The sequence below is a fragment of the Lupinus angustifolius genome, chromosome LG16 (assembly GCF_001865875.1).
Source record: "Lupinus angustifolius cultivar Tanjil chromosome LG16, LupAngTanjil_v1.0, whole genome shotgun sequence".
Classification (NCBI taxonomy): domain Eukaryota; kingdom Viridiplantae; phylum Streptophyta; class Magnoliopsida; order Fabales; family Fabaceae; genus Lupinus; species Lupinus angustifolius.
Genome location: NC_032024.1, coordinates 17434374 through 17450860, shown reverse-complemented (window position 1 = coordinate 17450860; position 16487 = coordinate 17434374). Strand labels below are relative to the sequence as shown.

Genomic DNA, 16487 nt, shown 5'->3' with positions numbered 1-16487 from the left:
AATTAAATTAATAAAATATCTATTGTACAAGACTACTTGGGATTAGGATGTGAAGCATGATTGATTGTCCACAAGCTCAAAAAGGAATAAAAATTCAAACCCCGACAAAAAACAAAACATGCAAAAGTGTCAGAGTAACAATCCACACAGCACATGCATGCATTCCCCTTGTTTACCCTTCATGTTTTGCGGATCGTGACGCCCAATAATCATTACACAGAATGAAAATAAATAATATGTGGGGTCTCATTCTTCAGTCAATAAGTGGAAGCCAACTCTACTCACCCATCCATTGGGAAATTCAGTTGCTCTTCTCTTATATGAATCAATTGTCCAAATATGTCAAACTATCTCTAATAGCAATTGTGTTCACTGGCATTGTTGTTGCTTTTAATTTGAGGGTAACAAGACCAAAATCAAACTTGTGATGTACAGTTATACCAAGACCAAAATCAAAGGCAAATATAAACGATGATATAAAACTTAGACAATTGACACAAGCATCAGTCTAAGTCGGAAGGGATGTAATACATAACCTCAATATTAATCTAGAAAATTGACACGATAAGTAATTTACTACAGAATAATTAGAATATCCTAGAATTTCCAACTATAATTAAATCTAAACCAAATAAGTTATTGTTTGCTGACAGCTTGAGAACTCATTTCCCAGGCAGCATTAGTTTTTTTGTTTTGTTTCCTCTTTAAGCTATTTGTACACAAAAAATACGAGTAGAAACTCAATGATGCACATGTATTGAAATTGACTTTACAAGAATTTCAAAATATAAAAGATTATAATATCTATGTACTATCGGTATAAAGATTTATACATATTCAATATATTATTTATAATGTATAAAAGTTTAACATTGTTAATACATACCTTTTTTTCTCCATATGAAATCCTCACTTTCTAGAGTTCAGCCTTACGGCCAATCATGCATGTAGCATACTCCATCAAAAACCAAATAAAAATAGAGCTAAAATTAAAGTTATTCCCACTACCTTGACCATTAACTCGTTCATGAAAGATAAAAAATAGTTATTGCCTCTACCTTGGCCATTAATTTGTCCATGAAAGATAAGAAAAAAAACCAGCACCATGAAATGATAGAACAAAGATATGTTGTCCTAAAATATGTTATAAACCTTGGATCAATAAAAATATAATATATTAATTAAAAAATTAAATATTTATTATTATTTTTATTTTAATTCAATGTCATTAATAGATGATATAGTTTAGAACACAGTTTATAACAACATATATTTGTCACTAATATCCTATATACATGGACGAGTAAGGCTCCTCTCCATTAATAAAGAGGCAAGTGACACACATTAACACACAACATGCAACATGTAATAACAATTTTACCCTTTTGTGTATCATAAAATTACTTTTTTGCTATTAAAAATGTGAACAAAACAATCACTTGCCTCTCCATTAATGGAGAGGATCCTTGTTCATACATGCACGGCCCTAGGGTACCTTTATCTTTTTCTGTGAAATAGCTTTCCAGCCTGGGAGGGCATAGATTTAAACAAGTGGCATAAATTGAACTAGGGCTAGGAAAAGGGGCTTCACTAATTTCCACAAAGGCCCAATAATGAATTAAAATGGCGTTTTCATCTTCATCATCTTTTCCCCTAAAAATCAGAGGAAAAGACACGAGTGCTCTCAGTTCCACTACTCTATTGTGATTTGTGACCCTTTATAAAGTCATCCACCATTTCCTCACCCTTCAACTCCAACACCGTTACGTTTTACACTCCCTCACTTTCTGAACCCTTCTGTATCTGTTAGATTCCCTTAACCTCCTTCAACTATATATATCCCTATGAAAATTTCAGTTATTTTTTCTATTCGATAGACCCCAAAATTTTACCATTTTCTCAGGGTAGAATATGCAATTATTGAATCCTACCCATTTTAATCTGAAACCGGTTTCATCATTTGATACCCAGAAATAGAAACCACAAAACGATACAAACTTTCAATTCCCTTTGACCTTCTTCAATTGATATGGCATCATCGTCATCATCTGTGATGATATTAAACCCAGTAACGAACACGGATCGGTCACGTGACTCAAAGAGGAAAAAGAAGAAGAAATCTCAGCTGAAACACCACCAACAAGATTCAAATACCCACACAAAATGGAAATCTCAAGAACAACAACAAATCTACTCCTCCAAGCTCCACCAAGCCTTAACCGCACCATCACAGCCACGCGGCGGGAAAGCCGTTCGCGAAGCTGCTGATAGAGTCCTCGCCGCCACGGCGAAGGGGAGGACACGGTGGAGCCGGGCCATACTAACGAACCGGCTGAAGCTCAAGTTCAGGAAGCAAAAGAACAATAGGCAGAGATCGGTCGCCGGAGCAACCGGGACTAGCCGGTGGAAGAAGCCACGTGTGAGTGTGTTAAGGCTGAAGGGGAAGGGATTACCGGATATGAAGAAGAAAGTAAGGTTCCTTGGACAGTTAGTACCAGGTTGTCGGAAAGAACCGTTACCGGTGATTCTAGAAGAAACCATTGATTATATACCTGCGCTTGAGATGCAGGTTAGAGCCATGACCGCTCTTTTCAACCTTCTCTCTGCCTCTGGTGACACCTCAGCATCCACGTCAGCACCACCTACTTGAGGTGTCAATTTTTTATGAAAAAAATTATTGTTATTATTGGCATGTTTTTCTACGTATGTTTCTTCTTGAAAGTAAAGAAATAGTTAACTAGTATCTGATATCAGTGTGACTACATGGCCACCATAAATTTGGTAAGATGGTACATAATAAATGAGGTAGATTTCTTTCTGTCAAGTACATATATTCGTTGTTTCATGTTTTTTTCTTGACCTATTTTAAGTAACTTAATCTTATAAAGTTTATTAATAAGATATTTGTTTATTGATATAAAATTTTATTAGATCCTCTTAAAGTTAAGGGTTCAAGTCCCGAGAATGACACTTGTTAGGAGGGAACGTGATAAGGATTAGTTCTTTATCAAAAAAGTAAGAGATATCATTGTTAATACAATTTTTTTATAAAGCTTAGAGCAACTACATTGGTTGTTCTTAATGTTATTCTTAATTGAACATTCTTACTCTCTTCCCACTGTGTTATTCTTATTTCCTGACTTTTGTTCTTAACTAAGAACAATTATTGGTTGGTCTTATTAAAAAATTGAAATTGAATATTTGATATCTTAAATATGGATTAAAGTTAATCTTTGTTAGCTTTTTACTATAAAATTTTGGACATTTTTATGTTTATTAAATAATGTTTTAACTGTAAAGAATAAATTGTTTAAAATCAAATTAAGACATGCTAAAATTTAGGGGGTTAGTAGTGTATCTTCACTCTTTTTAAAATTCCAGTCGATCCTCATCAATGGGGACACATTCTTTACTATGTCCAAAGGTAGAAAAAAGGAAAACATTCAAAAAGAGTAGGGTTTCACTTGATTTTTATCTTAATCAAAATATTAAGAGTTCGATTCATGTGAGCAACATTTGTTGAGGGGGAAAGTCATACGTCTTAAAAGAGATTAATTCTTATCCGAAAGATGTAAAGATATTTTTGATAGTAGAAAAAATAAAGTAAATTTAATTTTACATGCTTAATTATTTCCATTGAATGACATATAGATTGTATTTTAACTTTTTCTAGTTCAGCAAGTCATCTATCTGGCTGGTTTGGGTGCTGATGAATGAGAGAATCTATTGGTCTATTGTCTCAGTCAGCTGAGCAATAATAACTAATAAGTGTTTAGGTCATGGAAATTGAATGGGATGATTGGATGAATGACCAAGTCCACTTCTCTAAAGCGCCAAAATCATGCTTATTGGACAAAGCACGATGGCCCAACATACCATGTGATTTATCGTCCCCACTTTATACAACTCCACTTACATTTGACACCACGCACTCTTATCTTCTCCCTCTTTTTCTTTTCTCAAACCATAATAGTAGATACAAATAATTTTATTATTGACAAAGGTAATATTTATTATGGAGGAGACATAAACTTTCCACCTCCTTTACTTCATCCATTCTCTCTAACCATCACACTATCTTTTTTATTTTTAAATTTTTATAAGTTAGACTCGATTAGACAATCTCATTCATAACAAGAATCAAATCTACAATACATAATATGTAACAATAATCAAATCTAAAAGTAAAATATACGTCACGTTCTCACATATTTTGTACGAGATTTTTTTAGTTCAAATTATATTATAAATGTATTAGACAATTAAATTCTTTTACCAAACAAAGAATATCCATTTGGATTTCGCATACATTTTCATTTAGATTTAGACATATAAATTTCACATATCTATTTTTTTTAGATTAGGACCATAATATCCTCCACATCAGACCCTAATTTTTTTACCTACCATGATAAAAATTGATTTTGTTTTTAATTTTAATTAAATATAGATAATTTTTATTTTACACCAAAAATTATAAAATTTCAATCACTTGATGAGTATAATCTAAGATCAGTTATTTTTAATATTAAAGAGACAAACGTGATTCCTTAGAGTTGAAGGTATATAAGCATTCCCACCCAAAAAATAAGGTATATATATAAATAAAAGCATTCATTTCGAGACCAAGTGGATTTTGAGAGTAAAAAAACAGATATAAATGGAAGTTTAGAATGTCTTTATTGCATCTGTCACATCCAGCACTAACATAATGTATGATCCTTTTCAAATCAAATGACAATTGTCACTAATCAGTTTGACGTTTTCTAAATGAAACTCGTGTCCTCAACTCTCATCACAAATATTCCAATGGCTGCGAAATCAGATTCATGAAAAGGAATAAATGTGTGAATAAGAAATTAATAAAATTAACCCTCTTCAAAACATTCTTCATTGATGCTAGATAATATTCTCTATTATTTTTACACTATGGTATCCCAAGATGTTCGGTGTATTAGAATTGCCTAGATAATATTCCGACGTGTGAACATGAAAATTATGCTGTTTTTCCACTAGAGTTGCGTCCATGAGAATTATTTTCGATTAATTTAACTAATTATGTCTCACTACTTTCCGACGAGTTCTACTGAAAACGGGTATTCCCGTGCAAGATTTAATGGATGATAGTGATGATACTATATTTTCATTTTTAACAAAAGTTCAGGTTAGTTATATCACGGAAAATTTATTGAAATCAAGACAAATTACAATTTTATGAGTCAATTTCCAATCAACCGAACCAATGTGTTGACATTAATAATGTTACACGTTATGATTTCAAGTGTGAATGAGGAAGTTTAATATTGTACAAAAGTAAATGAGTTAAAGAGTATATAAATGAATGTTTTATTTATGCTAGGTAAAGGTTCCATGAGTATGATTTGAGATTTCACAGCAGAGTATTGCTCATTCAATCCCCTCAAGAATCTTATAACATAGTCATTTTCCTATATGCCTTCACAACAGGAACCACTGTACTTTTGCACTTGAATTCACACATACATGTTGGGATGGGTCTAAAATTGTCTAACTCTTGTCATATGCATTTTAACTGAGTGTAGTAGGCATCAATTGAAAGGTTGCCCTGCTTCAAGCTATAGAGATCTTCTTGCACCTCACATATGCGGAAGATATCACCCTGGTAGTATCTTTCCTTAAGATCATCCTATACTTCAAAAGTCGTTTCAAGCCAAAGAACACTCTCAGCTATAGATGGGTCTACAAATTGGTTGATCCATGACAGAACCAAGGTATTGCATTTGTCCCAGGTAGCAAACAAAGGGTCATCAGTAGAGGGTTTTGGCAAACTATCATCAATGAATTGGAGTTTATTCTTGGTTTTTAGTGCCATTTTCATGGCTTTCGACCAAGAATGATAGTTTCCTCCTTTCAAGGGCTTAGACACAATGGCAGAACCAAGGTTCTCATTGGGATGTATGAAGTAAGGACTAACGGATAACTCAAAACATTGGTAGCCATTGAAGATGAATCTTGAACGAAGGCCTTTGATCAAATAAGACATGAACAAGATGATGTGAAAGAATATAGGAGTCCAGTAGAGCTTTAAAGCTCTGATACCATCTTAAGAGGATGGCATAGACATGAACTCTATTGATAGAAAAATAGAATGAGTGAAGGTGAAGAACATAACCACCTTTCACCTTGAATCAAAGAAGAAGAAGGCAAAGATAAAGAGATATATAAGAACTCTTAACATGAACATACCTCAGAAAACTTTATTATCATTCTTGATTCTTAATTGAAAGAGAACCAGAGATTTATAGCAAAGAATCATAACAGAAAAAGAAGAGAAAAACAGAACTTTCCAAAATAGGAAAAATTGCCAAAACAGAAAACTGTCATAACAGCTAGTTCATGCCAAAAAAGGAAAGTTGAAAAATCAGTTTAAACTAACACTAAGCTATGTCTTTTTGTTGATTTCTTTATTGTTGGAATCACGGTTCGACATGCCCCCACAAGCTGGAATGTGAACATTTGACATTCCAAGCTTGCAAATGAATCGATTGAAATGGCCTTTGTGTAAAGATTTGGTCAAGCAATCTGCCAATTGATTTTTGGTAGAAATAGGAAGGAGATGAACCTCACCATCTTGAACTCTTTCACGGATTGAGTGGCAATCAATTTCTATGTGCTTTGTCCTTTTATGGAAGACGGGGTTGGCAGCTATGTGAAGGGCGGATTGATTGTCACAATAAAGCATTATTGGAGTAACATGATCAACTTGTAAGTCAGGAAGAAGATAACTCAGCCACCTTGCTTCACAACCAGCCAAAGCTAAGGCACGATACTCTGCTTATGTAGAGGATCTAGACACTGTTTTTTGTCTTACTCTTCCAAGAAATTAAGGCTTTACCAATGAAGAAACACAAACCTGCGATTGACCTTCTAGTGTCAACACAAGATCCCCAATCCGAATCACTAAAACCAGTTAGCTTTGTAGTGTTATGCATTGGAAAGAACAAACCTTGTCCATGAGCATTTTTGAGATACTTGACAATTCTCAAACCAGCTTCATAGTGCATGTCAGTGGGATTTGCAAGGAATTGACTTAAATGGCTCACTGAATATGAGATGTCAGGTCTTGTATGAGTGAGATAGATCAACTTTCCAATTATCTTTCTCTATTTGCTATGGTCAGTGAGGGGATGACCACAATTTCCATGTAACTTTGCATTGGGATCTATATGAGTTGAGCAAGGGTTGGAGTCAAGAAGTCCAGTATCTCTTAAAAGGTTCAATGTGTATTTTCTTTGGCATATGTTGATTCCTCTTGCCGCTCTAGCCACTTCTATTCCAAGGAAGTACTTCAATTCACCCAAGTCTTTGATCTTGAACTACTTGTTCATAAAGGCTTTAAGTTGAGTGGTTTCTTTCAAATTGTTTTCTGCAACCATCAAGTCATCAACATATACAAGAACTGTAGTAAAATTGTTATCAAAAGATTTTGTAAATAGAGAATAATCAGCCTTGGATTGAGTGTACCCATATTTAGTCAAGATGGCGGTGAGCTTTGCATTCCATTGTCTGCTGGTTTGCTTTAGGCCGTAGAGAGATTTTTGTAGTTTACATACCAATGCTGAATTTTGAACAGATAGACCTAAAGGCACCTTGATGTAGACTTCTTCCAGCAAATCTCCATGTAAAAAAGTTGTATTGACATCCATTTGATAGATGTGCAATTGTTAATAGCAGATAAAGCTAGCATGGTTCTGATTGTTGTCATTTTGACAATAGGGCTAAATGTTTCAAGGTAATCAAGACCAACTGTTTGGGTATACCCTTTAACAACTAACCTAGCTTTATATTTCTCTATGGTTCCATCAGATTTGTGCTTAACCTTGAATACCCACTTGCAGCCTATAGCTTTCTTATCTTTAGGGAGTTTGGTTAGGATCCAAGTGTGGTTCTCATTGAGGGCCTTAAGCTCACTATCTATGGCTAATCTCCATTGCGCATATTTTATGGCCTCCTCATAGGAGTAAGACTCAATATGAGTGTTTATGTGTAGGATAAAATGTTTGAACCTGTTAGAAAGCCTACCATAAGACATGTAATCTGAGAGAGGATAGTCAATACCATGTTTATTCAAGGCTGGTGTTTCTAATGATAAGAGACATTGGTAATCTTGTAGATGTGATAGTGGTCCTTTAATTTTGGTGGATCTTCTAAGATTAGGTTCAAGTTCATCACGAGGACCTGTCTCATCTATATGCTCATTATCAATATTGTATGGAATATGGTTTTCAACTTCATTCTGCATCAACTCAGTGTCAACATCATTTCTATCAACAATAGTCTCAATTTGTGTAGGATAGTCAAGAAAATGATCACAAGACATGTAAGGATAAGTAGGTAGAGAAAATTCATTTTCATTCTTGTTGTTTGAAAAATCAGAGGCAAAGCGAAAAACATGTTCATAAAAGACTACATTTCTACTAACAAAGGTTTCTCTGTTCTTTATATCATAAACTATATATCCTTTTGTGTCATGTTTGTAACCAAGGAAGATACATTTTCTAGATCTAGAATCTAGTTTCATTCTATGACTAACAAGAGTAGAGGAAAAACATAAGCATCCAAACACTTTAAGAATCATCAAATTAGGATCATGCTTAAACAATATCTGATATGGTGATTTTTGAGATAGGTAAGGACTAAGTTGTCTATTAATGAGGTATAGAACATGGTTAACAGCAAAGTTCCAAAAACACTTTGGAAGATAGGATTAGAATAGGAGAGATCTGGCTACACCTAAGATATGTTGGTGCTTCCTTTCAACTATTCCATTTTGTTGGGGAGTTTCAACACAAGTGGTTTCATGTGTGATTCCCTTTAAGGCATAGAATTCAGTGAGTTTGAATTCAAGGTCATTATCACTTCTAACGCATTTTGTTTTAATGTCAAATTGTGTTTCTATAAAGTTAACAAAAGCCTTTAAAAAGCAGAAGTTTCTTATTTAAGTTTCATAAGGTAAATCCAAGTATGGCTAGATTTGTCATCCACTATACTTAGAAAATATCTCTGTCCACCTATAGAAAAGACAGATAGAGGTCCCCATATATCAACATGAATATGATAAAAAACATTCAAAAATTCAAAAATGCTTTGTTGAAATGGCAATTTCTTTTGTTTAGCATAAAAGCAAGTCTCACAAGGATAATTAGATGATTTTAAAGAAATGAAAGGAAAGTATTTATGCATAGTTATCAATCTAGCATGAGATAAGTGTCCTAACCTTTTATGCCATACATCATTTTTGTAAATATTGAATTGGCTTATATAGGAAGTATTACTAATCAAACTACTACTATTAACAATGTATAATCCTTTCCTAATCTCAGCTGCACCAATCATCCTCAAGGAATTATGTTCTTGAATTAAACATTTCATCTTAGAGAAAATCAACTCACAATTAAGAGATACAATTAGTTTAGAAACTAATATGATATTGAATTTGAAACTAGGTATGTAAAGAACATTTGAAAGATAGAAGTCATTAGAGAAAAAGACAGTTCCTGAAATAGCAGCAACAACATCACTGCCATTGGGTAATTTCACATGAATGGGAGCTATTTCCCTAAAGGATTGAAAGTTTCAAGTTGAGTAGCACACATGATCTGTGGCTCCAGTGTCAAGTATTTAGTCCTTTGATATGGACAAGATAGGAGGAGTATGTGATATACCTTATGGATTTGAACTGACTTGATTAGTGATGTGCAGAGGTTGGGTGTTACTTTGCTTCATCAATGTCAAGATGGCTAACTACTGATCAAGAGTGAAAGGCATTGATCCTGAATCTTTTTGACTTTGTTCAACATCATTACTAGTTTTGGCATTATCTTCTTCATTGCTCATAATGTTGTTGACATTATTACTATTCTTGAAACTTGGAGGATATCCATGCTTTCTGTAGCAAACATCAACTGTATGCCCAGATTTGTTACAGTATGTGCAAATCCTTATATTATTCCCTCTACCAAAATAGTTCCTTCCTCTTCCTAAGTTGCTTGAAGTTGAGCCTCAAAATCCTCTTCCTCCAGCTCTTCCTATGCCAAAGGTTTCTTCTACATTGCTGGTCAAGATTCTAGGTTCTTCATAGGGAGTGTTCAGTTGTCTTTCTTGTTGGACCAGGAGAGAAAATGCTTTATTTATGCCAAGTAAGGGTTCCATGAGCATGATTTGAGATCTCACAGTAGAGTATTGCTCATTCAATCCCCTCAAGAATCTTATAACATAGTCATTTTCCCTATATGTCTTCACAACAGGAACCACTGTACTTTTGTACTTGAATTCACACATACATGTTAGGATGGATCTAAAATTGTCTAACTCTTGCCATATGCATTTTAACTGAGTGTAGTAGGCATCAATTGAAAGGTTGTCCTGCTTCAAGCTATAGAGATCTTCTTGCACCTCACATATGCGAAAGATATCACTCTGGTAGTATATTTCCTTAAGATCATTCCATACTTCAAAAGTCGTTTCAAGCCAAAGAATACTCTCAGCTATAGATGGGTCTACAGATTGGTTGATCCATGACAGAACCAAGGTATTGCATCTGTCACAGGTAGCAAACACAAGGTCATTAGTAGAGGGTTTTGGTAAACTATCATCAATGAATTGGAGTTTATTCTTAGTTTTTAGTGCCATTTCCATGGCTTTCGACCAAGAATGATAGTTTCCCCCTTTCAAGGGCTTAGACACAATGGCAGAACCAAGGTTCTCATTGGGATGTACGAAGTAAGGACTAATGGATCATTCAAAACATTGGTAGCCATTGAAGATGAATCTTGAACGAAGGCCTTTGATCAAATAGGACATGAACAAGAATATGTGAAAGAATATAGGAGTGCAACAGAGCTTTAAAGCTCTGATACCATCTTAAGAGGATGGCATAGACATGAACTCTATTGATAGAAAAACAGAATGAGTGAAGGTGAAAAACATAACAACCTTTCACCTTGAATCAAAGAAGAAGAAAGCAAAGATAAAGAGAGATATAAGAACTCTTAACATGAACATACCTCAAAAAACTTTATTATCATTCTTTATTCTCAATTGAAAGAGAACCAGAGATTTATAGAAAATAATCATAACAGAAAAAGAAGAGAAAAACAGAACTTTCCAAAATAGGAAAAACTGCCAAAACAGAAAACTGCTAAAACAGAAACTTGTCATAACAGCTATGTCTTTTTATTGCTTTCTTCATTGTTGGAATAGCGGTTCGACAAAATGAACTCATAAACCTAATACCTTAAGGTTTTTGGTCAAGATTGGTATCAAACCCAATATTATGCTTCTTTCACTTAGCCCATAGAAGAATACGACATCCCATGGATGAAGATCTCCCAAGAATACCTTGAGAATGCAAAAAGGTAATAGTACATAGTTCTTGCAATAGCACTCAAAATTAAAGCATTTTGATTCCAATTCGTTTTACTATCTAAAGTTATTTGTTTAAGAGGCAAGAAACCTCGTTCAACATATGCAATAAGGATTTCAATACCTTAACAGATAAGTTATTATACATCAAACATCTTACATTCATAGAAAGCAATTGATAATTGAATTTGATTTTTATAGCTACGTACAAAGTAACATTTAATCCTTTACAAAAAAAATAAAAAAGTTGCATTTGATCCACTTTTTTCCATATTGTCACTTGCTCTTTACAGCTAAAAAGCTTAATACAAATCCCCATAAAAAAGCTTAATACAAAATGTTGTTATACGTGACAAAATCCTTTATCTTTATATTTTTTGTTATTAATAATTAAGTAAAAGGCAAAATAGATTGTTAAACAAAATAACTAATTGATAGTTGTCTTAAGAATCAACTTAATTAGTTGGTAAAACTGTAGGATAAGAACTATAAACATTTGGGTTCATATTGGTAAAATAGCTTTCCCCACCTTAATTTTTTTTGCTCATAATAAGGAAAAAAAGTAATTGACAGATAGCATTTTGTACTTTTCATTATTATTCCCAAATTAGAACTTTACTTGGAAAAAAGATCTTCAATATGATATTTATTAGGGTGAGAATGACGCAATCCTACCCACTTATTTAATACAGTCTGATTATAATTGGACCCGAATAAGGTTGGTTTTATTGGGTCTATGGCCGAGTTTGGGTTCAGAGATTAGCCAAAAATATTATTGATTGTCTAATCTTTTTCATCATATATATAATTAATAATATATATACATACCAGTTTATATATGAAATTACGTATTTATAATAATAAATAAGATTGAGAAGATTTTATCTAAAATGAGTATACATTATATTTAATCGGGTCTAGGTTCAGGTTTCAAGGTTGACTCAATCGATATTTAGAATCGGGTTAACTTCAGGTCTAAGGTTAAGTTCGGATTCAAAAAAGTTACCCGATCAACATTAAAGATCGGGTAAAGACAAATCTTAATTCGTTCTCACATCCATTCTCACCCCTAATAATTATGAATAGATTCATCATTTTTGGTGCTAGAGAATCCAACTGTATAAGTTTAAACGCGACACAAAGTTTTTTCAGCGGTATAGATTTTATTTGTTTTTTAATAAAATAATGTTCCAAAATTTTCAAACTTCATTTCCCTCATATTCCAAGTAAAGACAGGCTCCACAAAACATCAAAGTTTCCTTTGTGCTCACGATGTGGCCATACAACGGAGGCTCAAAGCCAATGCTGTTACTTGAAATCTGTGGCTATCTGTTTGTGCTTTTATCAGTGATTAAAGAATACTTTGAGGTTAAGTAGTTCTATTTTTGTAAATTCAGTTTTGCTTACCATTGAAGATAACGAAAACAAGATTACATAGTCTTCCTTATAAAATGGTGGAATTTAATAGATCAAGAGCCAACATTTTAATTTTTTATGAAGACTTAATAATTTTGGACTACTTAACAATTGTCCTATGTTGCATGATTTTAAGGATGAGAAATACATGCTCTGGTGAAGAAACAATAAGGTTCTTATATTAATAAACAATAATAGTTAATGTTTAATATAAATATGAAACTGCACATGACAAATGCATATACATAAAATTTAGAGATACTAAATAAAGGTTGAAAAGTTTAGGAGTTCTTAGTTTATATGATGTAACATTTTCTCATGGACTAAGCAAATTAAATATATAAGTGAGTTTAATATCACATCTTGACCAAAACGTTAAGGTATTATGTTCATGTACTCATCCACTTATATATTGTTCAATTCATTCATATTTGGAATACCGAATAAAAAAATCACCCAACATGTGCAATGTTAAATTAAGCTTCACCACCACAACATCATGAACCATATTGCTACCCTCTTATCTTTGACCAAACCAACCTTCATACTCATATTTTTCTACATGTTGTAGGCTGTAGATTTAGATCATAATGCAAAAAGTACAGGTCATGGGGTCTCTTTGCAAAACTTTGAAATATATATCCTTAACAAATGAGCCACATTCATCTTGTTGAAAATTCATTCTTGCATGCATATTCATGCTCCACTAACATATCCAGCAAAGCTTCTCAACTGTTGATTTTCTGTTCACACATAATCAACTATGTATATATAATAAGAGAGAACAGGTCCTCTAGATTTTTGGAGTAGACATTACAACTCAACCAAATGGGATGTTCCATGTGATTACACCAAAAGCTATGAAAAATAAAAGCACAATCATTTCTAAAAATATTAATTTATTTAAAATATTTCTCTAAAACACATGGAGGGGTCATGTCACTGACGATTCTAAGACCCTGGAGCAGGTGTACGACATATATTAAAAATTTAAATAAAAAAATCATACATAGTTCTATACAATATATAAAAGCAAAACATGTTTTAACTACCACTATGCATGAATTTCCAATTTTTTATTTTCCTCTTAACAATTTTTAATTTCTAATAGAATCATATAATCAAAGGTAATTATCATTAATAAAATAATCATCTATCCCACTTTAAATTGGATATTACCATAAATATAATATAAATTATAAAATAAAATACATATTTAATACAAAAGACATTCTAATTCTCTATAAAAAAATATAAAAATATAAAAACATTAATATGAAGATCACCAAAATTTAAATAGAACTATTCAAATAAATTACGCATTCCATATAAATTAATGTTAGAGTTGTTAACCACTTATTGCTCAATACAAGTCAATAAGGAGTCATTCATCCATGCATATCTTATTTAACCATGCAACCTATTTTTTGTAATCTTTATAGCTGAAAATTATCTTTATGCGGTTATTGTTGCAACATCTAAAATCATTGCAAATAAAATAAAATATAATAGAAACAAAGCATAATAGAAATAATGAAATTATAAATTATAAAGATTTAAAGAGTGAATAGAAACAATGGAACATAATAAAAACAATGAAGCAAATAAAGAATAAAAGAAACGAAACATTGTTCGAAAGAAATAAATAGAAACACTGAAATAAAAATAGTGTTAAATATATATCTAAACAATGTAATGAAAATTTAATGAAACAAAAAAAATAACAAATGGAAATAGCTTTATTTAAATGCAACAAATAAAAACAATAAAATTGAAACAATGAAATGAAAACAATGATAAGATAATAGAAAAAATGAAATACAGAATAAAATCAATGAAATAGAAAATGCTAAAGGGCTATATAAACAACCAATTAGCTAAAAAATAAAACAATATTTGAAGACAATACTTAATCTCTAGCTAATATTCTTATATGTAGGTAATATATAATTTTCTTTAAAAAAAATCATAGGAGTAATAATGTATACTATTAAGTATTACAAAATATAACATAATATCAATGCATTGTCAGTGTAAAAATTTATATACATGTATCATCTATCATTTATTTGAAGAGTGTAACTGACAGTGTAAAGATTTATACACAGTCAATGCATCATCCACCATTCATTTGCAATACTTTTATTTAATAGTTAGTGACGACTAAAAATCAATAGTGAATGATGTAGTGACAATGTAAAAACCTTCACACTGTCGATGTATATCTTTTTTCCCTTATTAAATTACTTTTTTCGAAGAAACAATGATAATTAAAAGAATAATGTATAATATGCTGACAATATATAAAACTGTGTATATATTTTTCCTTTAAAAAATACACCACATGGCACCGTCCCTTCATGTTAAAAGATTTCTTAAACCACATGGAGGGGTCATGTCTTGTCCATTACACTCCAAAGAACCCTGAAAAAGTGGAAGGGAAAAATAAAAGTTGGTCTTTGATGGTAGCCTCATATGATCACCACTCTAATGGAATATAGAAGGAGTTTGAAGAAGGAGTTTTTTCACATATTTCCAATGACAAAAATGTAATTTCATTGTAAATATAAAAACAAAAATGTCATTATATATTATCTTTTATGTGTTATTGTGGACGTTTGTCTCTCCATTAATTGAGAGGATCTTTATTAAAAAAAAAGTTTGTCTTCAAGCATAATCTATTTGTCTTCATCATTGCCGACTAAATTTGCAGGGATCGGATGAAATACTATGAAAACTAACCAAGTTTTGTGACCTGATTTTTTATTAATATTAGTTTTTATTAATTGTATTACACTTGGACAGTTTGATGACAATCCTAATTAGATATTCATGAAGAGTACAAAAGTGTCTATTTTTCATTTTCTATTGCATAAAGTAAGTTATATTGCATTTGGGATGATATCTACATATGCATATGAATCATCCTATATTGTTTTTTATAAGAAATGTTTTAATATTTTCCAAGGAAATATTTAAGAAAGTAACATTCTTGGAAATATTAAGATAATTTAGTTAGAATATTGGATTTACATTAGGAATGTCAATTCTTAGTATAAAATGACTTTGGTGATCTCCTATTTCTAATATCTAATTTTCATTCAAATGTATCTTTGGAAAGTCAAATATTTATATTAATAGAATATGATAACCAGATATGAGGGATGAACTTATAATATTTTTCATCATCACATTTCAAAAATATGTTAAAAATATATGTTACTTATAAATCAATCACTAATAAAAAAATATTATCAGTTTTGTGACACATGTTATTTTAATTCTATTAAGGTGCATGAGGATTTACATAAAGATATATCAGTTTTCATAAAAATATACCTTCTTCTAATCTCCTTGTTGTTAACTTAAATGTGAATTTAATCTAACTTTTCTTATTGAACTATTAATGTGAAGTCTTTGCATGTGAATTTAATCTAACTTAACAGTGAGATCATAAGACAGTGAAATTAGCCAATTGATCGATGTATCTAAGTTAAGAATTAATGTCTAAAATTTACCATGAAATACTAATATGCTATAGCTTATGGTGGTATTATACAAGTTAGGGAAATGTCAAATGACGTCATAAATAAAAATGTTATATGCTTTTTTTATGAATAAAAGTTGTAATAATAGGCTAAAAAAGAAAAGTAGTTCAAGTCAAAAAC

General features: G+C 31.8%; 1 protein-coding gene across 1 annotated transcript; it reads left to right on the top strand.

The window, feature by feature from the left end:
* LOC109330370 (transcription factor bHLH147-like) lies at positions 1655–2831 on the top strand. Its single transcript, XM_019564546.1, has one exon. It carries the CDS (start codon positions 2030–2032, stop codon positions 2648–2650), a length of 621 nt encoding a protein of 206 aa, XP_019420091.1. The 5' UTR covers positions 1655–2029; the 3' UTR covers positions 2651–2831.